Source organism: Eubalaena glacialis, chromosome 15, assembly GCF_028564815.1.
Source record: "Eubalaena glacialis isolate mEubGla1 chromosome 15, mEubGla1.1.hap2.+ XY, whole genome shotgun sequence".
Taxonomy (NCBI): Eukaryota; Metazoa; Chordata; class Mammalia; order Artiodactyla; family Balaenidae; genus Eubalaena; species Eubalaena glacialis.
In genome coordinates, this window is record NC_083730.1 from 66,149,485 (window position 1) to 66,164,764 (window position 15,280).

The 15,280-nt window shown below is 56.5% G+C and overlaps 2 protein-coding genes across 5 annotated transcripts in view; both read left to right on the forward strand.

The window, feature by feature from the left end:
• The first annotated feature begins 1,068 nt into the window (after nucleotides 1–1,068).
• RTL10 (retrotransposon Gag like 10) lies at nucleotides 1,069–5,015 on the forward strand. 3 transcript variants are annotated; one of them, XM_061169852.1, is made up of 2 exons: nucleotides 1,069–1,134; nucleotides 2,701–5,015. In XM_061169852.1, the coding sequence occupies exon 2, from the start codon at nucleotides 2,926–2,928 to the stop codon at nucleotides 4,063–4,065; it is 1,140 nt and encodes a 379-aa protein (XP_061025835.1). In that variant the 5' UTR covers nucleotides 1,069–1,134; nucleotides 2,701–2,925; the 3' UTR covers nucleotides 4,066–5,015. The 3 variants fall into 3 exon arrangements, 2 of the variants coding, with proteins under 2 accessions (XP_061025835.1, XP_061025836.1); XM_061169853.1 differs by having other exon boundaries at nucleotides 1,128–1,652; nucleotides 2,452–5,015; XR_009697371.1 differs by lacking the exon at nucleotides 1,069–1,134 and having other exon boundaries at nucleotides 2,105–4,645; nucleotides 4,848–5,015.
• GNB1L (G protein subunit beta 1 like) overlaps nucleotides 1,076–15,280 on the forward strand; it is a 45,597-nt gene continuing 31,392 nt past the window's right edge. Inside the window, exon 1 of one of the 2 annotated variants that reach the window (XM_061169855.1) lies at nucleotides 1,076–1,134. The gene's annotated coding sequence lies outside the window, so the exon portion shown is untranslated. Of the gene's footprint in view, nucleotides 1,135–5,009; nucleotides 5,088–15,280 lie in introns of those variants that run through there. The other variant, XM_061169854.1, reaches the window with a different exon arrangement.

The following is a 15,280-nucleotide window of genomic DNA, read 5'->3' on the forward strand; positions in this document are numbered from 1 at the left end:
CTGCTGAAAGCCCCACAAACCCTGAGAAGGTACAGTGTAATCTTTGATTCCGTTTCAAGGATCAAAGCAAGTGAGTTTGGCTTTAAATGCAGATAACATTTCAGAGATGGTTTCATGGGAGAAGTCGCTAGACCAGGGCAGAAAGGGAGCTGGTGTTACATCACTTCCAGTGACCTCGGCCGCCTTGGCCCTGGTAACCTGCCCCCACCTGGGGGCGCCGGGGCACGAGGTGCTAGAGGTCTCGCACGTAGGGCACCAGCTTCCCCCCGCACCGGCCCTCCCTGTGTCGGGGCGCTGGCTGGGCAGCCGCTCGGGGTCCAGCCTTGAGGGATGAGTCGAGCCAGCCAGGCCACGGCGAGGGAACCGGGCCCTCAGGGGACTGTCCTCGGGGCCAGCCCCGCCCCGTCGCTCCTGGGCGCACGTACGCGCCCGGCCCCGGCCGGGTCTCCAGCTACGGGTACTCTGCGGGCACTCCGTCCAGGAAGCGCTGCAGATCCTCTGTGCCAACCCTCCCTGGTGCCCTCGGCCCCCAGCATCCCTCCTAACGCTCAGCAGTAACTCAGGGCAGTGGTCGCGGCGTCTGTCCCTGAGTCCCAGCTAGAGCCAGGTGGACGCCACGATGCCGCCGCACCCAGCCAGTCCTCAGCGAAGCCCGCCCCCGGCGCCTGCGCACGCGGCCCCGCCCGCCCTCGGGCCTCGGCCCTTCCTGCGCCTGCGCACGCGGCCCCGCCTGCTCTCGTGGCACTCAGCGCGGCGTCCGACTGGGCGCGCTCCCATCAACCCTCGCGCCCTGCTGCCCAGCTGGCAGGGCCCGGAAGCGCCTGCGCGACCGCGGCTTCACGACGCAGGGCGCAGGCGCGGCGCGGCTGGGAGGCCAGCGAGGGGCGTTCCGGGAGCCGGCGCGGGGACGTAGGGGTTGGCCGCGCGCACGCAGGGGGCGTGGCCGCACGACACGGCGGTGCTGGGACCCGCGCTGCTCGTGGTTGGGGGCGCAGGCTGCGGCCGGCGGGTTAGTGCTTTGGGGTCCGCGCCGGCCCTGGCCTCGCCTCACGGCGGCCGGTCTCGTCCGTTTTGTAGGTGCGCTCGGACTCGCTGTCGAGGGAACCGGACCGTCGTAGCGCCGCGTGGCCGCAGGTAGGTGGGCTTCGTGCGGCGGCGCCTGAACCGGGTGCGGCTTCGGCTCCGCGGGCGCACGCTGTCCTGTCCCGGGGAAGGGCCGGGTCCCTCGGCGCCGGGCATGCTGGGAACCTCGCTCCCCGAATTAGCGAGAGCCAGGCGGGACGGGGTCCGGGGCGCGCACGGCAGCGACTGCCTCCCCTCACAGGGGGCAGGAGCGGGAGTGGTTCGTGGTCACCGTTTTTTCAGAGCTCGGTGAGGAACTGGACTGGACGGCATTTACCTGCTGTCTTGGGTCTTTGCCGCCTTAGCGTGTTTTTAGTCTTAGGATGGGACTGGCTTTCGGGTGGAAGACCCCCACCCCCCGCCCCGCCACCAGCGTTGGGGGTTGGGGAGGCAGGTGCTGGGGGCCCTGGCGGCTCCGAATGCTGCAGGCCGCCCTGGGAGGTCCTGGGCGGAAAGACCCAACAGGCCGTGCCCCCTGGAGGAGCTCCCGCAGATGGGGGTAGGTAAACACGTGGGAAGCCGCCTGGAAGGTGAGTGCAGACTGGCGCCCCTAGGTGGGAGCCGGTGGAGCAGTGGGGGGCGGGGTGTGTGTGTGTGTGTGTGGAGGGCTTGTTGGGGAAATCGCGCCAGGAGGAGTGAAGCAGAGAGCGCTCTGTGCAGGCCAGGAGTGGACCTCGTGTTGCAGGGAGACTGGGGAGGTGGCTACCCTCAGGCTGGACTGCGGGAGGGCTCCTTGCATCCGACGGGAATTGCACTTCCTTTTTTGTTTTGTGCTTCTTTGGGCTGCTCAGGGGTGATGGCCACTGCTCTCCAGGCCCTTTGCAGGGACCACCTTGGGGTGGGGAGAGTAGACACAGCAAGTGGAATTTAACTCAGGGGATCGGATTCTGGGCTGTTGACAGGGAGGGGAATGCAGGGAGGATGTGTTTGGGGTGGGGGTGGCTGCATTGTGAGTAGCGACATGAGTCTGGGAGACACAGGACGGGGGTGGGGGGAAAGCTGGAAGTCACTCAGGTAGTGCTTGCCATGCTTCTGGGGCTGTGATGTAAAAAGATTTTATGACACACTCTGCACCTGACGGTACAGTGCTTGGGCGGCTGGGAGACGGTTCACAGGACTGTGAAGCGTAGCTGGTAACTGACGTGTGGTGGGGTCAGCTGCCTCTGCCACTTACTGGTTGGCGTGTGTGGCCACAGACGAGTGACTTCACTCACCACCGTGCCTCGGGGGTGGCGAGAGGACCAGCCTCGTCGGGGTTCAGTGTTGGGCGTGACTAGAGCGGTCAGTGAAGGTTGTTATTGTTACTCTCCTCCTGAAATTCTTTGACAGCCATCCAGGTGGTCCAAGGAAGCCCAGGGGGATCTGATCTGGCCCCCTTTTCTTCTCCTGGGATTGACATCACCGCCATCACATCTTGCCTTTGAAACATCCCAGGTGGCATGTACCTGCCTTCTGGGACCTCCCAGGCTGGCCTCTGGGCCCCCTTGCATGGAGAGCTCCTGGTGGGGGCCCAGGGTCGGCTGCCCAGTGGTGGTGGTTGGGCCTAGTTCCCACTCTTCCCACCTTGTTTTTGGACAGATCGCCTTGGATGGTGGCCTGCGTCTGACAGTCCCATCAGCTCTTCTCAGCTCTTCTGAGGCCGCAGTGGTCAGCTCCCCACTCAGCACTTGCCTGGAGCACCCCTCCGCAGCCATCTGTGCCGTTGTGTCTGCGCGCCGCTTCTGCCTACCCTCCGGGCGCCGTCCCTCCCTCCTCTCTCCTTTCTTTCTGTAGTTGGCGTGGCAGCTCCCATCTGCTCCCAGCATGCCTCGTGGCCGGCGCCAGGGCCCTCGCAATCCCATCCGGGCGGCAGCCAACTACGCCAATGCACACCCCTGGCAGGTGGACGGGGCCACTCCTGGGGTTGCGTACACCCCCCTAGTGGATCCCTGGATTGAGCGGCCCTGCTGTGGGGACCCTGTGTGTGTGCGCACGACCATGGAGCAGAAGAGCTCGGCGAGTGGTGCTGTGGGCAGTAAGCCCGCAGAGAGGGGCCCCCCAGCAATGTGCATGGGCCCGCGGCCCCTCAGGGTGGACTTCCACTGGGTGCCCGGCTCGGACCCAGGCACCTTCGATGGCTCCCCTTGGCTGCTGGACCGCTTTCTGGCCCAGCTGGGCGATTACATGTCCTTCCGCTTTGAGCACTACCGGGACAACCTCAGCCGCGTCTGCGAGATCCTCGGGCGCTTGACGGGCCGAGCCCGGGCATGGGCAGCCCCCTACCTCGATGGAGACCTGCCCCTGCCCGACAACTATGAGCTTTTTTGCCAGGATCTTGAGGAAGTTATTCAAAACCCGAACAACTTTGCTGAGTACCACGCTGCAGGGCCCTGTTCTTTGCCTCTGGCCTCGAGCCAGCCACCAGTGGCCCCACAGCTGCCTGTGGTGAGACAGTACTTAGCTAGGTTCTCAGAGGCCCTGGCCCTCAACATGGGCACTCCCCTCAGGTCTGTCCCCGCTGCTCTGGCCACCCCCACTGTTTCTAGTTCCAATTCCACATCTAGAAATACTCTATTTGAGCAGCTGCTAGCCATGGAGAGCAGCCCTGGGCCTGCGGAGCCTCCTGCCTTGTCCAGCTCTGCAGGCAGCACCAGTCCTGGTCCCGTGGGGCCATCTTCCTCCCAGCCGGGGGAGGCGGCCCCCAAACCTGTCCCTGCAGTTGCAGAATCTGCTGAACCCCCTGCCCAGAAACCAGGTCCCACTAACCCAGGGGGTCCAGGACCCCAGAAAACAAAGGAGGTTTCTGAGACAGAGGCAGGCCAGGAGGCATCCATAGGTACCCCACAGGGGGCAGTGGACACCCCAGCGACCCCAGGAGAACCACCATTCTGTCCCACGCCCCAACCCACAGCACTGGATTCCGAACACGGCCTGGGCAGGTGTGGCAGTGCCCCCTTGTCATGAAGTGGTCTGCGTGACCAGGGAACCCCACGGCCCCCTGTCAGGACAGAGGGGTATTGCCAGCTAACTCTAGATGGGGTACACCAGGTAGTGCCCTGTCCACTTGCCTCTTTGCTGGGCAGGAAATGCACTTGTTTGGCGACTACCATGTCTGAGCACAAACAGCTCCCCTTAAACCCCCACCCCAGGGCACAGCAGGACAATGGCCTCTGCCCTGTGCCCCTCATTCTCCAACTCCCTCAGTAGCCCAGAGGCTGCCTCCCACTGGGCTCTTGGCTGCATCCCAACACCTTGTTGGGGAGCGCCTTCTCACCTGGCCTGTTCCCGCTAGTTGGAAAGAGTTGCATAGGTCAGTCCTCATCAAGTTTGTACAGTCCTTGTAACTACTGCCCCCCGCAAACCCACCGGCTTCAGTGCTGGCTGGGACTGGACTGGGTCTGCTGTGCCAGCCCTTTTGGACCTAATTCCTGTGGTGTCTGCTTTGACTCCTGCTGCCCCAGTCTCTGCTCCCTGTGTCCCCTATCCTCTGGACTGGAAGTTAAGGAAGGCTGCATGGAGGAAGCAGCTGCTTTCATTATTCAGTGTAAGTGGGAGGGTGTCTTGGCAGAGAAGGGTGCTTCCCTACGTACGGGCTTACCAGCAGCCCTGGCCCACTGGGACAGCTTTGATGCAGGAGGGTGGGGTGGGGGCCTCCTTGCCAGTCTTAGCTCCCTTCCAGGCATTTGCCTGCTGTGTTAGCATCTAGTCTTGTTTTGGCCCGCGGTGCCCTTCCCTCTGCTCTTCAGCAGTCCTGCCTCCACACCCACTCGTGCAGTTGGCTGCTTCAGCACTCACGCCCAGCGCTAATGACTTGTGTTTCTGGATGGACTGTGAGTCCCTAGGGTAGGGCTCCATCAGTCAACCTCGTGTCCCTGGTACACAATCGGTGCTATTAAACATGAGTTGGATCCATGGCTGAGTGAGTCGTTGTGCATCAGTGGGAGCAGAGCCTGGGCCCAGCAGCGAGCACCCGGTCAGCATTGCAGGTGCGGTTCATGACAGGGGCTTGGATCATTGCAGGGTCTGATTGAATGGGTGGGAGTGGGAGGCTTGGTGGGAGGAGTGTGGCCTTGAGAACTAGCTTCCAGGCCGGCGGTGAAGTGAGGAGCAGGCAGCAGACCAGGGCTGTGAGTCCCCAGGGCCGAGGGTGGAGTGAAGGAGGACCCGCTCTGCACAGGGAGGGTTTTCTAGTAACATAGCTGACTGGGAGGCTCCTCCAGCCCAGGTCAGCACAGGAGGGGCACAGTGCATCTGCTCTGAGGGGCAGATAGGCAAACATTTCAGGCCCCTTTGGGTCCTATAATTGGGAAAAGAAAACACCTTCCTGGAGAGTAGGAAAGAAAAAGAAGTGGAAATACAACTGCAATCAGAAAGTCATTTTAGGAAGGAAAGTAATAAATGTCTGGTAAAAAATTTTAAGTAAAATAGACATTGTTGGGATTACTTCCTTTAGTAATTTGCTTGAAAAGGTTGTGGGTTCAGGTGGTTTTATTTGTGAGTTATTTTACAGCACAGACACCTCGTAAGTAAAACAGCTGCGAATCTTAGAAGTAGGTGGGAAGCTGATATAGCCCCAAAGTGAAACAAGCAAGCTGACAAGAAATCAGTGTGCACCCTTGGTTCTGATCCAGTGGAGAAATTTGGATGTTCCAGCCCAGCCTGGTCACACTGCTGCCCCCATGCTATTGCTCAGGCCCAGGCCCCCCTCCTGCAGGCTGTCCTGGTCAGCTGTGGCCTGGCCTACCTGTGGGTCTGGTGTCGTTGGCAACATTGGGGCCCCAGAGCCGCCCTCTGGGGCGGGTGGCCCAGTCAGCAGCCCTCTGCACAGGCTGCCTCTCCCGTCTCCACTTAGTGGACTTGGAGTGAGTTCCCTCAGCCCAAGATTGCCATCTTCCCTTCTGACCCCCAGTCTCACTGGGGGCCTTTTCCCCCTCGGGCCCCAGACGGTTCCTGCAGGCTCGGGTTATGGTCCAGCATACCTCTCAGGGTCAGCTCTGCCACGGCAGGCCCCAGGGCTTTGGGGAGAGACTGGACAGATGACCTGTGGAAAACGGGTTCTGTTGTTGTGCCCTGGCCATGAAGAAAAGGACGGGGGGGCAGGCCTCAGTTGTGAGGGCAAGGTCACCCATTCCTGGGGTCAGGAGAGGGTGGGAGGGCGCTGGCCTTCCAGACAGGCAGCGCCTATGGTTCCGCAAAGTGATTGCCCCATCTTTAGCTGGCACTGTGCCCTGCCTTTGGGCAGATGTGATGACCCAGCTGCTCTCCTCTGGGGGGGAGAAGGAACACAGAGGGCCAGGAGAGGGGACTCTGCTGTGCGTGGCAGAAGGGCCCTTGGGTCATGGCCACTCCCGGCTCTGCACACGCAGGCAGCCCACCCGGAGGAGGTGCTCTGGGCCTGGCAGGCCTGCTGGATGTGCTCAAGGCGGGCTGTGCTGGGGCGTGCCTTCCAGACCATTGTGTCTGTCCCTCGCTTCCCTTGGAAATACCCGGAGGTCTCATTTTCTAAAGCTGGGACACGGTGGGCACTGTGGGAGGGTTTGTAAAGCGCCCGTGTCCAAGGAAACTTCTAACACCGGAAGTGTTGAGGATGAGGTTCTGTGAGATACAGAACATTTTTTAAAGCTGCAGGAACGAAAGGACGTGGGAATTGGTGTGGAAGGATGAGCAGAGAACTTGGAAATAAAGCCGAATAAATACAGGGGTTTAGTTCACGCTGGCAGGGCTGTTTCCAATTAATGGGGGTAAAGTGGATCATTCAGTGAGAGGACTTGGAGCAGCTGGTCAGTTGTCTGGAAAACAGTGAAACTCACTCTGTGCCAGCCGTGCTCCAGGTGGATTAAAGATTTAACGGTAAAAAGTCACAAAAGCACCATGGGGAGGTATGGGCAGATTTTCTGCTGTGATTCCAGGACTCGAGACGTTCTAGGTGCTGGGAACCGCAGGAGGTCTCTGGGCACGCTGAACCCTGGCCCGCGTGCCGGTGGCGGCTGCTCGCTCCACGGTCTCGGCTGAACCATGAGCCATCGGAATCACCGGTCCTCAAGGGGGCGGGCTAGGGCTGAGGGCCCAGTGGGGGTCACCGCCTTGTTAACAGCCTGGAGGTCCGGCAGCGAGGAGTGCGGTCACCAGGCTGCTGGCGCTGTGTGGGTCAGGGCGGGCTGAGTGTGCTGCAGGAACAGAACCTCCACATCGTGGCCACCCCGTCCATTGTGGTCCCTCGGGCCGTGCCGACAGGGCTCCACTGGCTACATTTCTCCACGACCGCAGAGGCTGGGGAAGGACCGCTGTGAACCACTAGTGGTGCGCGTCACTCCCCTCCGTTCCCCTGGCCTGAGGAAGCCGCTGCGCCCTCCCGCGAAGTGGGTGGGGCCCTCAGCGCCGAGCCACGGGACACAGCTGTGCAGCCATGAGGGGGGCCACGTGGGCCGTGGGGAGAGATGCCCGTGCGCACCTGCTCAGGCTGCGTGGCCTAAGCAACAGGAGGTGCTTCCTCCCGGTCCTGGAGCCTGGGCATCCGAGATCAAGGTGTTGGCAGGGCTGGCTGCTCCCGAGGCTCCTCACCTTGCTGTGTGTACCCCCACGATCTCCCTCAGTGTGTCTGTGTCCTCTCCTCCTTATGAGGACACCGGTCCTATTGGATCAGGGCCCACCATATGACCGCATTGAACCTTAATCCCCTCTTTGAAGCCTCTAGACACAACCACGTCTGAGGTGCTGGGAGTGGAGCTTCAACATGGGAACTTGGGGGAGACAGCTGGGCCATCAGAACGCCCGACGTGGATTTCTTTGTTTCCCATCTTTGCAGTCTTGGGCAGTGCTGTCGTGAGCATCCTTCTGACGTCGCCCCTGTGTGCAGAGCTGCTCCAGCTCCGAGCAGGATGTGCCCAGTTGTTCTGTGTCTGGGACCCCTACAGAGGGTTCGAAGACATTACTCTATATTCCCAAGTTTAAACATTATTCCTTTCACGTGACTCTGGAATCTCCTGGCCTGCAGGGCGCCCTTGACAGCCCGTTCCTTCTCCCTGGGTGCCCTCTCTCCCTGTTGGTGGAGCCGTAAGAAGGTGAAGAGGGACGTCCCTGGCTGCTTTCCACCTGTGCGTCTGAGCAGTGCCGGCCTGGGCCAGCGGTCAGGAGTGAGCCCGCGCCCTTACACCTGCCTGTGCGGGTGGCAGAAGTGCAGCCACGGTGCAGGGACGCCTGCTGGCCACTGGGAGTGCCACATCGGCCCCCAAGAGGCCTCAAGTGATAGCGCCCTTCACCACCACCATGCTTAGGGGCCCCTCTCCAAGTGGGACTGGGTTCACGGGAGCTTCCTGGGCACCAGCCTGCGGGCATCGGCCCCGTCCCAGGCCCTGGGGAGGGCCGTCTGGGCACTGTTGTCAACCCTGGGGAACTGGCCCCTGTGGACCATCCCTCCTGGCAGAAGTGGGACCCAGAGGCCGGTGCTGGTGCCTGGGAATGGTCCCACTTCCTGTAAAACATGGAGCTTTTCCGTGCGTTCACCGGGAACAACCAGGGCGGCAGCCCATTGCTGGCCGGTCCCACCCCAGCCCGTAAGTGCCGGGCAGGCCGGCTGAGAACGCCCAAGTGGCCTTCCTTCCTGTCATCTCCAGCTCCTGGACCAGTGGCTCCTCACCCTGGCATTTCCTCCTGGCCCGGCAAGGATGGCCTGTCCCCCCATCCCAAGGAGTCCAGTTGGCGCCTCCAAGCCCTCAGCTGTAGGAAGCCCTTCGTACCTTGTGTTGGTCAGGCCGCAGAGGTGCTTAGGGGAGAACAGGCTGTGCTCACCTCTGCCCAGGCACCCATCACATCACGTGGACCTTGACCCCAGCGGAGGAGCCTGGTCCTCCGTGGCCATCTTCCCCAAACACGGGGCGAGTTGGAAAGGACACTCACAGCCCCCAAGGGGCTTCACACGAATTGCTGGCAGCTGCCCAAGGGCCCGGGATGCTGCCCCAGGGAGGTGAGGTCAGCGCTGCTGCTGCCTGAGCAGTGGATCCTGCCAGAGGGAGCAGCGCCCCTCCCAGGCTTTGCAGGAGCAGGTGACTTGCTTCTCTTGGATGGAACAAGAAGCTCAGGCCCAGGACGGGTGGGTGGCTGTCCTCCCCGGGCCTCAGGAGCACAGCACTCAGCTCCACTTCGGAAACTCATGTCCACAGCCATCCCCGAGTTTGCTTGTGGACCCTCCTTCTCACAGGGAGGTGCCCTGCCCACGGGGGGCGGGGTGGGTAGGCTGTAGTCGGGACTCGGGGGGCTCCTGCCGGCTGGGCTTAGGAGTCTTCCCTGTGCACGTGCAGAACAGCCAGCACGGGCCTGCCAGCCTCAGGCCGTGCGCAACCGGGCACAACTGAGGCCACCACCTGGGCTCCTGGGCGACGCTGTGCCAGAGGCAGGCAGGCCTGGGGAAGGGCTATGGGGGTGTTCCTGGTCTCCCCCCACCCACACACACATGGTCACATCAGGCCCCGGGAGGCAGGCATGGCCGGGTTGTGGGAAGGCAGTGTAGGAATGGTGCCCGGTTCCCGCCTCCCCAATGGGCTCTGAGGCCCGCTAAGCACGGGGCCGCTTGTGACACTGTCTTCCTCCCCACCCCCTCCCCGGGCCAGGGAGCTGCCTCCCCGGAACCCCTCCCCAGGATCCGCATCTTTGAAGCCACGGATACTGACAGAGGATTCAGTGAATCCAAGGTCGCCAGCCGGGCGTTGACAGATGCCCGGCCACGATACTATTTCTGATTTAATAACCGAATGGGAGGCTGGCCCTTGGTAATAATTAGGGCTAATTACTGAGGAGGTGTTGACAGAAAGGCTGAGAGGAAACAAACTACCTTTATCCCGGGGCTTAGAGTCAGATTACACTGTGCTATCTACCCCTCAGAAAGGAGACGCTTCAATCACTCACCAGAGGCTTCAAAGGGGAAGGGGCCCTGGCCGTGCACAGGCTCAGGAGGGCTATGAAGCACGCCTTTGACTCCGAATGGCCACGCAGAGCCCACTCCAGAGATGGTTTCCTTGTGAAGTTTGAGTTCCCTGGGCAAACCTGCCGCTGCACCCGGGCCTGGCCGGGGCTCTGCAGGCACGGGGCGGGGGGGGGCCAGGGCTGGTGCTGGGGCCAGGTCCTCCCTGGGCTGGGCCCACGCTTGGCAGTCTGCAGGAGGGCAGGGCGGCTGGTGCGTTTTCCTTGGCCCAGGGAGCGAGCTGCAGGGAACAGGGTAGGGCTGTCACCCAGCAGGCTGTCCCCTGTCTCACCTGGACCCCTGAACTGCAGCTTCTCCACAGCATTGTGGGCCAGTCCGGCCTCCTCGGAGGGGGCTGTGTCCTTGGCCTTACTTATTGGGGGACCACTCCTGGGAGCCTGGGTGTCACTCACTGGGCCGCCCTCACCCAGTAAGCCAGCGCCGTGGACGGGACGCTGACCCACAGGGACCTTGGTGATGAGAGGCTGACTACCTAGAGGGTTGTCCTGTGTCGTGGGCTTGTTGCTGACGCACTGTGTGCTGACTCCCCTGGACCTCCCTGCGTTTCAGAGATGGGGGAGGGGCGGTGGTCAGACCTCCATGTCCTGCTGTGAAGCAGGAGGCTTCCCAGTGATCTGGCCTGGACCGCCCCCGGGCTGCCGTGTCTGTAACGTGACTTCCAGGGGCCAGTTCTGGGATTTGGGCCTTGCTGTGGTCTGAACTGATCAGGAAGGTGGAGGGCGACGGGGCCTGCTCAGGATGGCCTGTCCAGGTGTGGCCTGGGAGGTGCAGAGGGACTGGGTCTCGGTGCCTCCTGGCCTGGAGGACCGGCCAGCTCAGAGTTTTCCTGCTAGAATGGCCATGCCGCATGAGAGAGAGGGGACTGCTGGGTCAGCATCTCCCTTCCCTGGTGCTGCTCTGCTTTGGGAGTAACGATGAGCATGAAGATGATAAAAGTTACCAGTAAATTGCTTAGCTGAGTACTGACTACCTTGTGTTGGGGGCGCTATTGATGGATTTAAGTCTATTTATATTAGGGCAAAAATAAGATGGGAAATCACTTTAAATAGGAGAAGCACTTAAAAATTGGCATTAAATCTGTTTAAAGTCACCTTAACTGGAATGAGAAATTGGATCTAAAGCCAGAAAAATCTAGGCAGGAAACTGGGTTTTCATAATACCTTAGTGGTAAATCAAATACCATTAACTGTAGGTCAAGAAAAAATAGCCCCCAAATATTGTTCAATATATGTTATTTGAAAAATAGCCTCCTCAAAAATGGCGAGGAGGGCGGCGGCCCAGTGGTTGCCCCGTGCCTGGAAAGTGCTGGTGCCCTCCCCTTGCGACCGTTGTGCGTGGGGACGGCCCGGTCGTCCCGTAATGAACAGCCTCGAGCACTGTGATCCACCCAAGTCTGGAGCTTATTCCGATTTCCTTAGTTTTTCTCTTGTGTCCTTTTCCAGGACCTCAGCCAGGACCATGTGACACTTGGTCACATCCCCTTGGGCCCCTCTGGGCTGTGACGCCCGAGACAGTTTCGAGACGAGTACCCTCCGCTGGGATTTGCCGTGTGTGTTTCTCGAGATTAGCCTGGGGTCTGGGTTTCTAGGAGCAAGACCTCCAAGATAAAGGGCCATCGCACCGCATCAGACCCAGGGAACGTGCTGTCAGCATGACCTTGATCGCCTGGACGGTGGCGGTTGTCGGGTCTCCCCTGTGAGGAGGGCTGCCTCCACGCACACCCTCACAGTCAGGGGTCCAGCTCCACCGCCTTGCAAGTCACTTGGAATTCTGCTCAGATTTGTCTGCTTTCCCCGTTGGTCTATTTCTTCAGTCGTTTCCTTCATCACTGTGGACTCACAGTATCGATCAGGACTGATTGTTAAGACACGTACTTACAGGGAGTCCCAACACATGTACAGAAACCGCTCCATGGTCAGAGCCCTCCTCTCGCTGCCCCTTGGTCATGAGCCCACCCCTGACCCCTGACCCTGGCCCCTGGCACCTCCAGCCACGCTGTCTACCTGGCCCTGCTGTTTCCAGAATGCCGTGTGAATAGGGCCAAGCAGTATGTAGCCTGTTACTCGCTCTGATTTTCTGGGGAGGCGTCCATTGTGTTGCGTTCATCAATACTTTCTTCCTATTTTATTGCTCAAGGGTGTGTTGTCATTTCGCATTCGGGCGATATTCTGAATAGAACAGACCAGTCAGGTACAGGTGTTTGTTTGCACATATGTTTTCATTTCTCTAGATTAAATATCCAGCGGTGGAGTGCTGGCAACTTGACGATCGGCTGTTTTGTGCTCCAGGGACCTGCTGGGCTGTCATCCAGGGCGTGTGTGCAGTTTGTATCCTCACCGGTGGCTTAGCGGCCGTTGGCTTCCTTGGGGGTTTGTCTTCTTCATTTGAACCGTGTTGTTTTCATTTGCATTTCCCTAGAGGCTAAGGATGCTGAGCATCTTCTTGTGCTTATTTGCCATCTGTACACCTTTTAGGTGAAGTGTCTGTTCAGATCTTTTGTTTAGTTGCTGTTGAGTTTTTAAAAATATTACTGATATACTAAAACGTGCACATATTTAAAGTGGATAATTTGATAAGTTCCAACACCTGTGTAAGCATCACTATACCCAAGACATGAATGTGCCCGCTGTCCTTAGGGAATCCCTAGGGTTTGCTCCCAACCTTCGACCTTTGTAAGGTCTCTCCCCACTCCCTGCAGCGCCCCTCCCCAGGTGCCACTCATCTGCTTCCTGTCGCTACTGGGTAGTTTGCACTTTTTAGAATTTTATGTAAATAGAATAGGGTATTTACTCTTTTTTTCTGGCTGCTTTTAGTCGATATATGATTTTGAGGTTGATTCGTGGGGAGGCGTGATCAGTGCCCCTTTGTTGTTGAAGATGGGTGTACCACCTTTTGTTCAGCCTTGATGGATGTTTGGATTGTTCCCAGTTTGGGACTTTTTTTGGAGAAACAGCCACACTTTATTCCAAAGCCATTGTACCAGTATATTCATAGGAGAGTTCCTCTGCTTCATGTGCTTCCCAGCAGCCAGGAGTGTGGTCAGTCCCATAAGCGTGTAGTGCATGTGACTGTGGCTTTCGTTTGCGTTTCCCTGATGACCGAAGCTGGTGAGTATGTTTTCAGGTCCTAATTTGCCATTTGCATATCTTCTTGGCTATAGTGTTTATTCACATCTTTTGCCCATTTCTTTTTAAATTTACTTTCTGTTTTTATTTACTTTTTCTTTGCTTTCCTAATGAAGTTTGAGGATTCTTTATATATTATGGATGCATGATTTACAAATATTTTCTCCCAGTCTGTAGTTTGTCTTTTCATTTTCTTAACATCATCTTTCAAAGAGCAAAAGTTTCTAATTTTCTTGAAATGAAATTTACCCGTTTTTCTATTGTGGATCATGCTTACTGATAGTTTTTAAAAATCATGAATGGATGTTGAATTTTGCCAGATGCCTTTTCTGTATCAGTGTAGCTGATATGGTCTTGTGTTTTTTCTTCTCTAGTGTGTTAATGTGATGGAGTTATCTCTATTGATTTTGGAATATTGAATCTGCTTTGCGTTCCTGAAATAAACTCTAGTTGGTCATGGTGTATTCTTTTTTTTTTTTAACTTATTTATTTTATTTTTATTTTTATTTTTGGCTGCATTAGGTCTTCGTTGCTTCGCGCGGGCTTTCTCTAGTTGTGGCGAGCGGGGGCTACTCTTCATTGTGCACATTGCACTGGCTTCTCTTGTTGTGGAGCACAGGCTCCAGGCACGCGGGCTTCAGTAGCTGTTGCACATAGGCTCAGTAGTTGTGGCTCACAGGCTCTAGAGCACAGGCTCAGTAGTTGTGGCGCACGGGCTTAGTTGCTCTGCAGCATGTGGGATCTTCCCGGACCAGGGGTCGAACCCATGTCCCCTGCACTGGCAGGCAGATTCTTAACCACTGGGCCACCAGGGAAGCCCCCATAGTGTATTCTTTTTATATACTGCTGGATTTGGTTTACATTTTTTTTGAGGATTTTTACATCTGTATTCATGAGGGTATTGGCTTGTGGTTTTCTTTTCTTGTACTGTCTTTATCTGGTTTTGGTATGAGGATCGTGCTGGCCTCAAAATGAATTGGGAAATGTTCCCTTTTTTTCTGTTTTCTGGAAGAAATTGTATAGAACTGGGGCTATTTTCTCTTTAAATGTTTGGTAGAATATGCCAGTCAAGTCATGTGGGCTGGAGTTTTCTTTTCTTTGCAAGGATTTTAACTAAAAATGCAATCCCTTTAGTTGCTATAGGGCTATTCGGGTCATTTCTTCTAGGTGACCTAGAAACCCCCTAGTCTGTGGTCTTCAATTTCTATTTCATCTAAGTTGTTGGATTTATGTGCACTGAGTTGTTTACGGTATTTCCTTATCCTCCTTTTAAAGTTAGTGGTGTCTGTAGTGATAACCCTTCTTCCATTATTATAATTTGTTTCTTCTCTTTTTTCATTTGTCAGGCTAGCTAGCGATTTATCTATTTTATTGATCTTTTTAAAGAACCAATCTTTGGTTTTGCTGATTTTTCTCTGTAGTTTTACAATTCTCTGTTTTATTTATTTCTTTTCTGACCTTATTATTTCCTTCCTTTTCCTGGCTTTGGGCTTATTTTTCTCCTCTTTTCTAGTTTCTTGAGGTAAAAGCTAGGTCATTGATTTGAGACCTTTCTTCTTTTCTTTCTTTCTTTCTTTTTTTTTTTAAAGAAAACCTTTATTTTATTTATTTATTTATTTATTTTTTTGCCACACTATGAGGCTTGTGGTACCTTAGTCCCCCAACCAGGGATTGAACCCAGGCCAGCTGCAGTGAAGGCACGGAGTCTTAACCACTGGACCACCAGGGAATTCCCTCTTTCTTCTTTTCTAATTTGGCATTTGATGCTATAAATTTCCTCGAAGTCCTGCTTTAGCTGCATCTGACAAGTTTTGATATTTTATATTTTCATTTTTATTCAGTTCAACTATTTTCCAATTTCTGTTGGGACTTCTTTGGCCCATTGATTATTTAAAAGCATGTTGTTTGTTTTCCAAATATTTGGAGATTTTTCCAGTTGTCTTTCTGTTATTGATTCCAGGTTAAATCCATAAGGTCAGAGAACATTGTGCGCTTTTGGTTCTTCTACATTTTTTTGAGATATAATTGACATATAACATTGTATTAGTTTCAGGTATACAACATAATGATTTGATAG